Source organism: Drosophila yakuba, chromosome 2L (assembly GCF_016746365.2).
Source record: "Drosophila yakuba strain Tai18E2 chromosome 2L, Prin_Dyak_Tai18E2_2.1, whole genome shotgun sequence".
NCBI lineage: Eukaryota > Metazoa > Arthropoda > Insecta > Diptera > Drosophilidae > Drosophila > Drosophila yakuba.
The window spans coordinates 8,320,596-8,334,729 of record NC_052527.2 but is presented as its reverse complement, the minus strand read 5'-3'; the positions used below and the strand labels follow the sequence as shown (position 1 = coordinate 8,334,729).

The following is a 14,134-nucleotide window of genomic DNA, read 5'->3' as shown; positions in this document are numbered from 1 at the left end:
TACTGTACTGTATCCTTCGGCTCTTGAGAGTCACTAAGCTAAGGTTAAGACCCCAAAACACTGACACCGCCCCTAACGAATCGCAGCACCGTATTTTATTGAAGATCTGTCTCCTAACTCAATTCTCGGTGTCTTACTTATGTGCTCGCCATTTCTTTCGGTGTATTGCATTACGTCTACTCAATTCGCCAGATGGAATTCTCTGTGTGCTTCTACTGAATTTAATCCGTTCTCTTCTCCTCTGCTATAACTTCGCCTTTGAATTCGACATACAACTTCAAGTAGAATATTTTGAAGCACTGAAATTGGAACCATATTTTTAGGCATTTTTCCAGAACTCAGTCTTCCAGCTAGCAATAAAGCATTTTGTTAGCTTGAATACTGAGCCTAATCCTGTTTAGCATGCCGGAAAACAACGAATTTTTATTGATTTTGAAAATGTTAAAATCGTATTCCGGTAAGCAATGCATTTTACAACCCGATTTTGGTTCGCTTCCCAGCCGCAGAAGTGAACACTCCGCAAATACAAGCCCAGTGCATCAGTGCATTTTTATTATTTACCGCACTTTCAATTAAATCCCCCCTCCCCACCAAACCAATCCCGAATGTCATCTGCATATGTATGGAGTATGCGGCATCCATTGTGTTCAGGTGCCGGGGTACATGAATTAATAAACATTTTTCCACCGACAAAACCCCCCCACACATGACACGATTCTTCGATTTACATGGCCAAGTGGGGTTGAGTTGAAAGTCGTTTTCCCATTTATTTTAATGTTTTTCTTTTTCTTGAATCAACTCACAAAGTTACGGAGTTAACTCCGATTACCACTTGGTCTACTTTTTGTTTTGATTCAAAAGTTTCGAATCGAAACTGATGCATTTTTAAAAAGAATAAATGGAATTTTGGATCTGTATTTCTGTAGTGCATTTTTATATTGTTTATTTTTACCATTTTTGTATAAATGAAGGGCGAATTTTAAAACAAGACAGATATTTTGCTTATAGTGAGGCAATCTTCGTGGGAAAAGTCCAATTCTGTGCCCCTACTAAACCCAAAAACCCAAAAGCTTTATCACAATCTCTCAACTGATGTTCTATTTATATATTCTTTCTTTCTATTGCCAAAACTATTTACCTAAAAAAAAAAATAAAAATACATGAAAACTTGTACACAAAACACACAAACAATCCGAATGCCATGCAACATCAAATCAACGTGGTGTCTCGTAACCCAAAAATTGCCCATTCGCACCGGTTCGCTGTTACTCACTGCCAACTGCTGGGCGCCGAAAAACTTGACCGCCTGCCTTGGCACTCGAAACTGGCACTCAATGGTCAATGGCCACTAATTCTGCAGAGGGGGCTGCAATGGGAACTGCAAGAACCTGAGCTGCAATCGCCACAGCCACAGCCACGGACGAGATGACCAGCAGCAGGACAACAACAACTCGAATAGCAGCTGCAGCCTGCAGGAGGCGACGCCTGGAGGAGCAGGAGCAGGTGCAGGTGGAGGTGGAGCTGACAACCAGGACAGCATAGAGAGTCGCACCAAGGGCGTTTCCCAGGCCCCGCAGACGCACAGTGGGCCAACGGGTCCACCACCAACCGCCAACACACCTGCCCCTAAGCTTCAGCCCGCCCTGGAAACCGTGAGGGAATCGGTGATGGAGGAGAGTCCTTCGAAGGACCCCGGCGACAAGGGACCTGCACCACCGACCACCACATCCAGCAGCTCCTCCAGCGCAACCACAGAGCCAAGTGCCAAGGCGGCCGAGAGTCAAGCGGGAAGTGCCGGCAGCAGTGGCAGTTGCAGTAACCCAGCGGCGGTGCACCGGCAACGGCGCCTAAGGACACCCACCTGGGCCAGGTCCATGTCGACGAACAAAACGTACTTGAAGTTTGATTTCTAAGCTAGACTAACGTTATCCGTTATCCGCCTCTTCAGTTCGTTCGATTTGCCTTTATCGTTTCACGTTTGCGTTAACAAGCCAACAACAACAGCAACAACAACACAGCTCCAGAATGAACTACTTTCTATATATACACACATAACTCTATGAACTCTGTCTCTCTATCTCTAAATCTCTCTATCTCTGTATATCTCTGTATATCTCCTCTATCCAATCTATCTGTCTGCTGACCTCTGTCTGCGATTTCCACTGCTGTAATCTTCTGTCTAGCCTCTGTCCCCTTCCTCAAATCTCTTGCTCGCTTCTGTTGTAAATAACTATATTATCCTAAAGTAATCAAAAAAAAAAAACAAAAAGGACACTTGTTTCGTTTCCCACCCTCACGCTCTGCGTGATTGTAAATGTTTCGTTGTCGCGATTTGACAAAAAATTAAGTTACTCCGTGATATTTTTAAATCTTTCCAAGCTTTTGAGGGCGTAAGAACTGGAAGATGTGATAGTTGCCCAAAATATATTTTAAATACATTTAAAATTACATTCTTTCCAAAATAAAAAAAAAATATTTTACTTTAGATATAATCCAATCTTTGAATATTTCTGGAAAACTATAACTTCCACTTCTTACGCCACTCGCAAGCTGCATTTCTCCTAGTCCTGTCGACCAGTGTCATTTTGTGAATACGTGTACAAAGTTTGAATACCGCACATGAATCCATGGCATGTAAATTGTCCTACATTTGTTTGTTTTCTTCATTCAACAACTAGCTTGCGCATGTGTTTTGTCGTTTTTGAACTTTTTAACTTTCCCGCCTAACTGTGTATAAAATACCGATTAACGTTTGCCAACACTGGCCAACTGATCGTGACCAGGTGGCCACGCTACGCACTGGTAAGACCGTACTGCCTGCAATGCCTTGGCATTTTACGCGATCTGTGACTGGGGTCACACTATTGCCGCCAAAAAAAAAACATTTCTTACTCGCCTCGCTATTTAAACCTTAAAAACAGCATTATCGAATAGTTTATTGAAGTCGGGGCCTAATTGGGGTACATTTAACCGTGTAAACGTGCCGCGCGTACGCAATGAGCAGTGATAAAGTGAAAAACGGCAACGAGCCCGACGAGTCGGAGGAATCATGTGGCGTGAGTAGCGAATGACAAATGGCTGTGCGAAACGAGAATTAATGGATCTTTTGGGCCTTGTGCCGGCTGCAGGATGAGTCGGCCAGCTACACCACCAACAGCACCACCTCGCGCAGCAAGTCCCCGTCGTCCAGCACGCGGAGCAAGCGCCGCGGACGCCGGAGCACCAAATCGAAGCCAAAGAGCCGCGCCGCCTACAAATACGAGTAAGAAATCCAATTACTGCGCTGGCAACTGATTCTGAATCGATTCCACCACCAATTAATCACCCCGAAGCACACACGTGAAGGAGAACCACGGTGCCAACATCTTTGGCGTCGCCTTCAACACGCTGCTGGGCAAGGATGAGCCCCAGGTCTTCGCCACGGCGGGCAGCAACCGGGTGACCGTCTACGAGTGCCCGCGACAGGGCGGGATGCAGCTGCTCCACTGCTACGCAGATCCGGATGTGAGTCGCCAGGATACAGAACCATCTTCAGGACCCTATTGATCAGTTGGCTAAAGTTAGGGCATCTAATGTTGAACATCGGATTCTTAGTCACCGTTTAAAATAGTTCATTGTTTTTGTTATTTGTTTACAATTTGGTAAAAGCTATTCATTTTCAATTTGATTTCGCAATATCCAGGAAACTAGCACTCCAAGTTAGAATTTTATTAGAAGTCCTTATACAGAGGTACTAAAGCTTTAAGTAGCGCATCTACATGTTTTTTATACAAATATGATTTAAAACCAATGTGCGCCGATTCTGAAAACAACAAATTTTATAAAGAAAGTAGAAATCTATTAAGTTAAAGCTGATTTTGTTAGTAGAGCCAAGAATAACTGAGAATATGGGTCCGAACATGGGTTTTACACACTGGAAATATATGAACGAAACTTGAATTCACTTCACAGCCCGATGAGGTATTTTACACCTGCGCCTGGTCGTACGACCTTAAGACCTCTGCGCCGCTCTTGGCCGCGGCTGGATACCGCGGAGTCATCAGGGTTATTGACGTCGAGCAGAACGAGGCGGTGGGCAACTACATCGGCCATGGACAGGCCATTAACGAGCTGAAGTTCCATCCGCACAAGCTGCAGCTTTTGCTGTCGGGCAGCAAGGATCACGCGATTAGATTGTGGAACATCCAGAGTCACGTGTGCATTGCCATCTTGGGCGGAGTGGAGGGACATCGCGACGAGGTGCTATCCATAGACTTCAATATGCGTGGCGATCGCATTGTGTCGAGCGGCATGGATCACTCGCTGAAACTGTGGTGTCTGAATACGCCCGAATTCCATCACAAGATCGAGCTGTCGAATACTTTCAGCCAGGAGAAGTCAACCCTGCCATTCCCCACGGTGACCAAGCATTTCCCCGACTTTTCTACGAGGGATATACACAGGAACTACGTGGACTGTGTGCAGTGGTTTGGCAACTTTGTGCTGTCCAAGTCCTGCGAAAATGCCATTGTCTGCTGGAAGCCGGGACAACTGCATCAGAGCTTCGAGCAGGTGAAGCCAAGCGACTCCTCCTGCACGATCATCGCGGAATTCGAGTACGACGAATGCGAGATCTGGTTCGTGAGGTTCGGCTTCAATCCGTGGCAGAAGGTGATCGCCCTGGGCAACCAGCAGGGCAAGGTGTATGTGTGGGAGCTGGATCCCAGCGATCCGGAGGGCGCCCACATGACCACCCTGCACAACTCGCGCAGCGTGGCCACGGTGCGTCAGATCGCCTTCTCCCGCGATGCCAGCGTGCTGGTCTACGTGTGCGATGACGCCACCGTGTGGCGATGGAACCGCAGACAAGCGACTTCCATTTGATGGCGCATCAGGGCGCAACCACAAACCAAATCTCTCGTGGCCAAAACTTACAACATTTCCCTCATTTAGTTCCTAGTTGATTAGCCTTAAGATACATTTACAGTGCTTACTGCCTCAAATTATAACTAATAAATCCAATTATAAGTTGGGTGAGGTTTCAAGATGTAATAATGAACAGTTGTTAATTCAATTTACTGATTCCTTTATTTATTGCAAATAAAGTGAAGACAGTACACTTTCATATGCATACCTCACATTAAAGACATATGTATTATCTGCTTAACTAGAACACAAGCTGCTGCTCTTTAAGCCAAGTAAGCGTCTTTAAGTTGGCTGCGTGTCCCCAGTTGGCAATTCTAATTGTGAAACAAAGCAAAGCGCCGCAAAACAAATGGCTTGCAATTGCTACGTCATTTATATGCATTGCTGCACTGCCATCCAGCTTCAATCTGCTGCCGTTGCGCTGGTTGAAATGTGTGGAATAATAAGGGCGACGAAATTGAAACTGCGAAATACGAGAATGCGCATGGGGATGAGTGGGTAGCCAGGCGGCGGACAGCGATCCCAGCCAGACATAACAGCTCCCAGCAGACTGATTAAGCGCGCAGAGGAGTCAGGAGTCCCTCAATGATTTGCCATGCCCTAGCTGAATTTTTATTGAACGCTCTCGTCTGATGAAAGTGCAGGCCATTTCCATCATGGCTCTCGTGTTTTTTTGGGTGTATCTAATGGAAGCTTATGAAAATAGCTTGTTTCATTACGCTGGCAATGTTGATGGGGCTCCCAAATGGAACACTACTTCGGCAACATAAACATGAAACGGAATTTATGATGGAGGTTCAGCCTTATTTTTCATTTACTGTGCAAACATGTACATACTCTTATTTTTCCTGCGGTTCTATTGGCCTAGTTGAAAAAACTATGATGATGAAAATGTATGCAGTTAAGTAGTATGAAACAAAATTCAAATCAGTTATGCTAGCATTTTTATTTATTTTTTTAGTTTTTAAGCAGTAGCACGTGCAGGTTAGGGTATCTAAAAGTTCCGAGTATGGCAAACATATATATGTATTTTGACTCACATCGTTCTTGGCTGATTGGGTTTGGCATCTTCTGTGTCCGTCGCTGTCCTTGGATCTGCGTTCCACTCCACTTGGTGGTTGTGAGTAATTAGCTGGAGTTGCCTCGGAACGACTTGGCATCGGCATTAAGCTGTCGAAGTTGGGCGATGATTCCCAGAACTCGTCGAGGCTTTAGCCTTGGACACGCAAAGTCGAGCTAAGCTAATCCGCAGCCATTGTTCTAGTTTGCTCCTTCTTTCGGGCCATAAATTAAATTGAAAAGCGAAGTGGCTGCCCCACGCGCTGCATTATGTTTGTCATCCGTACCCGTTTGTCTGTCTGTCCAGATGCATCTCGGCACGCTCCTCGGCCACCAGCTCCACACACGTCCTCAGCTACGCCCGTCGCCACAGTCACATCCACGAGAACGACTACGACACATCCAACTCCAGCAAGCGACGCATCATCCGCCTGCGGTTTGTCCTCCTCCATCATGCTCCTCCAGCTCTGCTCCATGTTCCACGCTGTCTGTCTTGGTGTGGTTGCACTCGAAAAAATCCCACTGCAATATGTACCAGCTTTTGCAACAAAGATAACATTTTTACCCAATTTCACTTACATAAATTAGTTATAGAATAGAGTTTAAGCGCTCTATTCACAATGTTTTTATGTCACTAGAAACTGTCACTTAGTTTATAAAATAGTTTTTAAAATGTGTTTCTTTCAGCATTCTATTGAAGAAGTATACATATATGAATATTTCTAATATTAAAAACCATACCTACCCTTTATTTTTTTTGAGTGCATTTGTCTGATTGCTTCTGCTGTCTGTTTGTGTGCTCACTCGCAAAATACGCAATTACCCGCACCCTGCACCGCGTCACCACGATTCCGAATCCGAATCCGAATCTGAATCTGAATCTGTATGTGAATCCAAATCCCAGTCCCCCACAACGATGATGATCTGCGTCTGCCACTTGTCGGTCCAAAAATTAATCAAGCCAAGAGCCGCGCCGCCGGCGAGAAGGAGCCACTGGAATGGGGAGTAAGTGCGTCCTCCTCCTTCGAGGAGCCTGTCACTTTAATTCGGTTTACATGTGCCGTCGACACCGAAATAAGTTAAGCGTGTCAGTTTGTGGCAAAGCTCACAAGTCAGCCAGTTGGTTGAGTTGGGGGTGAGGGAACTGTTTCCACTAAAAGCCCACGGAATCAGGCCGAGAAAATCCCCGAATTAGGTTCTAAGCTCTTAAAAGGGGGGGGGGGGGGGGGGCGTGGCGTACGCCCACTTTCGATTTATGAAGACAAATCGTCTAAAGGCGGCCGACGTGCACTAAGAATTTCCAAAGCCCAAAAATTACTTTAATCTAAGAAGTTGAAAAGCCGCAGTGGAATAAGAAACCTCAGGGGAATATACTCGTAATCAGGGGGCATTTTTAAAGGCATTGAAGTTGGCGGAATATTTTTGAAGAGCTGCAAAATATTTCAAAGAAATATAAGTAATTGTGCAGTGTGAAGAGTATTAAATATATCTTAAACCCAAAAGGTTCTTTATACTGAAATCCAGAAATATCCTTTCCAAATATCGCTAACTAAATGGAGCTACAGCCAGTTGTAATAACAATTTGTAAGTTACCCATTCGATTAGCATATCTGCTATCCACACTGAAGACCCATAAAACCGACGATATCCAAAGTATCTTATCATCGCCGCTGTTGCTGACGCAATTTTGGCATTGTTTAATTATGATAAAAACAAATAATAATAAAACTTCGAAAAAGCCTTTACTGGGAACTACAGAAATCGCCAACTTTGTAAAATTTCAAAGGCAGACTGATAGGGAAATGCGCATGTGAGTGTCGCAATCAACGGCCCAGATATCTATTGTTTAAAAATTCACAAATTAAATGCCATTTTCCATTTTGCGGCTCCATTCATGCCGATAAGGTGGTAAAAAATTTAATGTGTTTTCGTTTTCGGACTTCGCGCACACACAAAACGCGCGGAACGGACAAAATAGTGGAAAATATGTGAAGAAAGGGCTGTCAGTCGGCGAAAATAAATAGCAACAATTATTCAATAAATCCAATAAATCACAATTAAAGGCAACCAATCTGCAATTATGCCGCAGAAGAGGCGACAGCGGCGAGAGGGCGTGGCAAGCAAGTAATTGGAACTGTACCATTTATAGTCATTAACGCTGCTTGTCAGCTGCGATTAAGTGATGTATGTGCATTATAATTAAGCGGTTTGCATATATATATGTACATACATATATAGATATAGGTACGTAGAAGTACGTACATCAGCAGCAGGGTCCAATTAAAATGGCGACTAATATTCAAATGAGTCAGAAGGGAGAGCAGCACCCCCATCGACCGCTTAGAAATTGGGTCAACAGACCCCAAACCCCATCCACTCCGCCCAAGTTGAAGGTTACAATACAGTGTTGTATGTACCCTATCATCAATCATCTTTTGGCGAGTACAATGGAAGTGACCCACAAAAAGAAGGGAATAACCCCGCAGGACGCAGGACAGCTGATATTACTAATATCCAGCTCTACTATCCAATGCGAAAATCAATAACAAATGATGTTAACTGCCAATTTCTGCCACATCGGCAGAAGCTCGAAGGTGCCGCATGGATTGGGGTCGACCGAGTTGCCCAGTTGAAGGAGGGGGGATATGTATCCAAGTATCCAAAATAGTCGCATCAAGTGAAAGGACCTTGGGGTCCTTCTGCCGTTCGGCCATTAGGTCCTGCTCTGCGAGCTCCTGTCTTCCGCCTTTCTGGTAACACAAAGCGAATACGCACTTTAATCGCTCAAAGCCGTGGGCGTGCTTCCAGCTGCGAGGGTCGCTACTGAAATGTTTCGGTAGTAAATTTGAAATATATCAATTTGTTAAAATATTTAATCTATACATATGTACTTTGAAAGTTGGCCAACTTTTGCTATAGACCTAGTAAATTCCATTGAAAACAATAGGTAAACTATTTAAAATATTTTATTCATGCAACTATTAACATTGGGGAAACGATTGTATACATACATATATATATCGCACTATCCTATTTTATATTTACTTTTTTATATTTCGTATTTTATATTTCCTATTTTATATTTCCTATTTTTTATTTCCTATTTTATATTTCCTATTTTATATCTCCTATTTTATATTTCCTATTTTATATTTCCTATTTTATATTTTCTATTATATATTTTTCAAAATAAGCTTTAATGAGATTTCTGATTGAAGATTACTACTTAGCTAGCAGGGGAACTCTTGAAGCACCCCTCGTTGTATTTTTCCGAGTTATCCGCTGGCTTTTGTATTATGTTGCACGTACGTCCTTGCGCAATCTCCGCCCATTCCATAAATATTGGGAAGTAGAAGTGGGAGTAGATTCAGAGATTCAGCTTGGGGCTTGGGGCTTTGGGTCATGTGAGCCGATTTCGTGGGTGGAGTGTTTTCAAAAGGCCGCCCGTCAACGCAAAATCATTGGCACAAAACAAAGCTGTCAATTTGCCAGCAATTTCCCGTGTGCCTCCGCTGGCGATGACAACCAGGAATGGCCCACAAAAACATCCTGTGCGCAAGGACAAAGCGCTTGGGGCACAAGTACTCATACAGGAAATTGCACGCATAACTATTAAGTAGCATGATGTTTCCCGGGAAACCCAAAGTGGGTGGTGGGGCGGTAAAAGCTGGGTTTTCTAGGCGAACGCATTATCATTGCGCCTTTGTGTGGCAGTAGTGGCAGCTTCCTTCACCAAATGACCCAAACTAATGTCCTCAAAACATCAAGGAACCATTTCCATACAGTTTTAAGATGAAGCTTTAAACTATGATGGGTTTTGAAAATTACCAGGCAGAGTGTAAGCAAACTCTTTTTTATGAAACTATTTGAAATGCAACTTGCAGATATAGATCTAAGAATATGCATTACACTTGCAGCTGCACTTGTTTCAATCCAGCTGCAACCTGTTGCAGACTTCCAGCCATTTTGCCCAGCTTAAAGCTCGCGTGCTGGCCAACTGCATATCGCAAAGGAAACGAGGGAATCGAGGGGAGGAAGTCGAGTGAATGCTCATGGAGAAATCATGCAAATGTGCCAATAACTGATGCAATTTATTTTAGCAAACGCCGCAGCACGCAATTTGCCGCACGCTCGCCAAATGAAAATTGAATCAAAAGAAAATGAGTCGAGTGCTCACGAATGGCGAATGCAATTGGCCAAAGAACTTGCTCGAAATTGGTGGCTTCTTGGCACTCTCTTTTTATGACTACCTAACAAAATGCCTTCAAAGCCATTCCCTAGTCCATAAAAATGAGGCATGAAAAACCAGAGGGAGGGGAATGGTGGGTGGGAAAGTCATTAAACAAAAGTTACTTTCAGCCACAGATACTTTTGCTCTGTTCCGAATTCTGGGCAAATGAATTCGTGACGTTGTCGTGTTTATCAGGCTCCGGTTATTCCCACTACCTCTGCTGGTTATTACGGCCAAAGTCGCTCTTCCTCAGGATACTTTGCTGCTATTGTATTGTTTCGTGGCTGCCTCTTGGCATTTTGTGTAATTGTTTTGTGGCAAATAGTAAAAGTATTTGCGAGTGGACTAGATCCAGACTTGGGAGTACGCTGCCAGGAAAAAGGGGCACGAAATTGTAGAGTATTGCAAGCCATTGAAAAAACCTAAAAAACTTTGTGGGAAAAAGTTGAAAAAAAGGTTGGAAAACAGGCAAATCATAGTTGTAAAATCACAGCTTTAACTTAGCTTTAACTTTAGTTCTGCCAACAACTATGCCACTTCTATGCAGCTTCCCATATTGCAGTGTTAGTTTGTGGTAACAATAATGTGTATTTAACTTGGGGAGCATATAAGGAATGTTTCTCTGTACTCCTCGATCTTTTTCATTTGTTTGCAAAGAAAACATGGTAGTTTTTTCGCTCAGTGCCTGGCCTTTGGTACATAATAGTGGGCTTGGCATGACTCGGCGATGTCTTAGCGCTGACATAATTGATATGGGCCAGCTGGCCCAGTGTTTTCCAAGTTTTCCATTTGGAAAACTCCCGGCCTTAAACTGGAGGTCGGATCCAGTTTTCTTCCTCCTCATCCTGCAGTTGGCGTGTACACGCAATCCTGCTGGGCCAGGACTCGGCGTACTCCCAGTATCACGCAACTGAAGCCACTGGAGCAACTGGGGCAACTGGAGCTCCCGGGGAATGGCTTCTTGTGGCAAAATTTCGCTAACCATTTGCGGGCATTTTTTTTGCGCTCCCGCTCGCCGCAATTCAGTTTAAATTTAACTCGCGACGGGCCAAGTACACAAAAATCGAGCAACGAGCGGCGACTAGAAAGAATATTCATTGGGCGAAAAAAAAAAAAAAATATAAAACGAAATAGCCGAAAAAAAGTGCTGCACAAATATTTGCTATACCGCCGTCATTAAAAGCGCATTTTGTGTTGCCAGCTAATTACGAAAGTGAAGTGGCAGTGAAATTGTCGCCCCAAAAGAGCAGAGCACCCCCCTTCCCCACCAAAAACCACCCAAAAAAAAGTGAAAGTGATGTATTAATTTCCAAGTGCCAAAACAGCGGGCACCACATTGCCACAAAGTCAACCTCCAGCTGAACTCCATGTACGAACCAGGTTGGAGCCGCGAGGAGGGTGTTGTATCTGAGCTAGAGCTTTTGCCTGAACCAACAGGAGTATCTGTATCTGTATCCGTATCCGTATCCGTATCCGTATCCGAGCAGCCATCGGCGAGCCGCTCCAGCCGGCTGACCGTCATTACCATCGTGGTCGTCGTCGCCGTTCGCGCCATGAGTCGTCTGAGGCGTGAGAGCAGCCGACAAAGCGTCATCACCGTCGAGCTGATACAGTTCATCATTCAGTATCGCGCCAAGGAGACGCAGGAGAAGAAGAAAAGGTGCGATCTTGCATAGCCAGTTGGATTTCCATAGTGCAAACTTTGCAAACTTTAAACACTATGTTCTGTGTGTCCGAAGTGGAGCATGCCATGCTGAGCGAATGGTATTAAAATCGGAGTAATTCTACTGCAACAACCCGAAACGCAAAACGCAAAACGCAAAACCCAAAACCCAAAAAAAAAATCCAAAATCCACAACCAACACAGTCTGAAACAGAAAAAAAGCCCAGTGATTTAACTTGCTGCAAGATAAATAGTGCAACCGCAACATTGGTAGGAAGTGCACAGAGAATAAATCCACATGACACACTGTCGCCGCACTTTATAGCGAATGTCCTGCGAGGACCTCGTCCTTGCGGGATAAAGGACGCCCATTTCTGGGGACTTCATGGGGACGTTACTGGACCAGGAAGGAAAGGGTATTGCACACTATAGTGAACTCTACTATAACTGATGATTTTGCGACACAAAAAAGTGAATTATTCATATAAGTGATGCAGAAAACCGAATTATTTTACTAACTTGTGATACTTCTCTTCACCACATAGTAAAATTAATTGCTGCAAACTAAATCTTAAATCCTTGAATTAGTTAATAAATTGAATAAATAACCCGTAAAACCCTTCCGGATTATCAAAATCCCAGTTCCACTTAAGCCAACCGCGTTCATTAGTTCTGAATTTATGTCGTGGTTCACCCACCAACTATGAGGGCATCACCTCAAGTTAACCCACTAAGCCAAGAGCCACTCGAGAATCTTGGCCAGAAATCGCGTACATACACTCTAGATCACTTGTGAGCGGAGGTGGCGAAGGGGGGGGGGCCACTGAATGAGCTCTGAAGTTAGTCTAATTAACCATAATTGAATCATTCGCTAATTTGCTTAAGTCTCTTTTCCCATCACTTCTTTGCTGGGATTTCAGTTAGAGTGCTTTTATATTGTGGGTACGAGGAAAATGGCCAGTAATGTGAGGAAAATGAAATGATTTTCCAAGAAAACTGTCAATTTCGTTTGAAGTTTTAATGGGAATTTGATGCTCACCATTGTTGTCATCCAATATTTTAAGCTCTTAGCCAAATTTCAGCTACCTTGGCTAGCAAGTGACTTAACTTTTGAGAAATTTACTTAACTAATATTTAGAGTATTTCAGTAAATTCACAGAAATATTTATATACGTATTAAGTTTACTTAGTCGTTTAGCTATCTATTATAATTTATTATTTCCATATTCCCATTCCTGAAACACTTTTTGGGTCGAGTGTGGGTTGTGTTACATCCACCTACGTAATAATAAGAATTTTTCGAGGGTCAAACCTACAAAAGCTGGTTGTCAAGGGAATGCATTGATTGGGTCATTGATAGCTCCAATTATTACGGATTTGCCAACTGTGCGTGGGTGGGGGCCAGTGTGGGCGAGTTCCGGAGCCAATTAGGAAGACTGGGCTGGCTATTGTGGGCCAGTTGGCGACTTGGGCAAGTGAAACTGGCCGTAGCTAGCACGAAGTTCGGTTGTCGTTGCTGTTCTCGTTCTTTGATGTTGCACGTGATATGCACAGATACTTGGCATGCAATTAAGAAAATCTGTTGACTTGCCACCGACCGCGCCCATAATACACACGCACACTCACTACCACCCACAAGCCACATGCCACATGCCGCATGCCACATGCCGCATGCCACATGCCACATGCCACTTGCCACACGAAGCATGCTCTTGTTAGCTTTTTGCATAGTAGAAACTTTGCACCACCACCCACTCTACTGCCCCCACACGACCACGCCCCCAAACTTTGCGAGTTGTTAACTAGCTAGTGCAAATATATAATGTGCAAAAGGAAATTACCTATCTGTATCTGTATCTGCATCTGTATCTGCATCTGTAATTGTTACTCTAACCAACTGAAACTACTTATTTTCCTGCGCTCTCACTAATTAAACTTTTATACGAAAACTAAACTTTGTTTCTACCCCAAAAAAAAAAACACGAAAAACTTTCCTTTTTTTCCATGCAAAATTTTAATCAACACCGAAACTTGGTTTCCTCTTGAGTTTTGCTTGTTTCAAATTTGGCTTACATTTTGAGTTGAACTTAGCAATAGCTTGTCGAACTCGAAAGCAGATAACCAACTTAAGATTCGGTTTCATTTTTGTACATTTACTCTGAGTATTGTTTTGGTAACCGATTAACCCGGCAAGCCGCTTCAAATGCAACTCAACTAACAGATGACTCTTTTCTCCACCCCATCCCAACACCAATCCAACTCCGCATCACCTGGAT

At 43.8% G+C, this 14,134-nt stretch overlaps 2 protein-coding genes across 10 annotated transcripts in view; both read left to right on the top strand.

Annotated features, from left to right (window-relative positions):
* The window catches only part of LOC6527303 (calcium/calmodulin-dependent 3',5'-cyclic nucleotide phosphodiesterase 1), an 84,334-nt gene that overhangs the window by 65,202 nt on the left and 4,998 nt on the right, over window positions 1-14,134 (top strand). For 5 of the 9 annotated variants that reach the window (XM_015197657.2, XM_015197652.2, XM_039371025.1 and 2 more), the window contains one exon: window positions 1,361-1,891. The exons of 3 other annotated variants lie outside the window; for them this stretch is intronic. In XM_015197657.2, the coding sequence (XP_015053143.1) occupies window positions 1,361-1,891 (531 nt within the window). Of the gene's footprint in view, window positions 1-1,360; window positions 1,892-9,760; window positions 11,856-14,134 lie in introns of those variants that run through there. One more of the 9 variants, XM_015197656.2, reaches the window with a different exon arrangement.
* LOC26535667 (polycomb protein esc) lies at window positions 1,901-5,152 on the top strand. Its single transcript, XM_015199164.2, has 4 exons — window positions 1,901-3,056; window positions 3,129-3,262; window positions 3,333-3,504; window positions 3,952-5,152. The coding sequence occupies exons 1-4, from the start codon at window positions 2,997-2,999 to the stop codon at window positions 4,861-4,863; spliced, it is 1,278 nt and encodes a 425-aa protein (XP_015054650.1). The 5' UTR covers window positions 1,901-2,996; the 3' UTR covers window positions 4,864-5,152.

What these genes read in the sequence shown, in the direction of transcription:
- LOC26535667 (XM_015199164.2), top strand. Translation starts at nt 2,997, where the DNA reads ATGAGCAGTGATAAAGTGAAAAACGGCAACGAGCCCGACGAGTCGGAG. An exon ending in AGTCGGAGGAATCATGTGGC is followed by an intron (nt 3,057 to 3,128) that starts GTGAGTAGCGAA and finishes TGCCGGCTGCAG; the next exon opens with GATGAGTCGGCCAGCTACAC. An exon ending in CGCGCCGCCTACAAATACGA is followed by an intron (nt 3,263 to 3,332) that starts GTAAGAAATCCA and finishes ATCACCCCGAAG; the next exon opens with CACACACGTGAAGGAGAACC.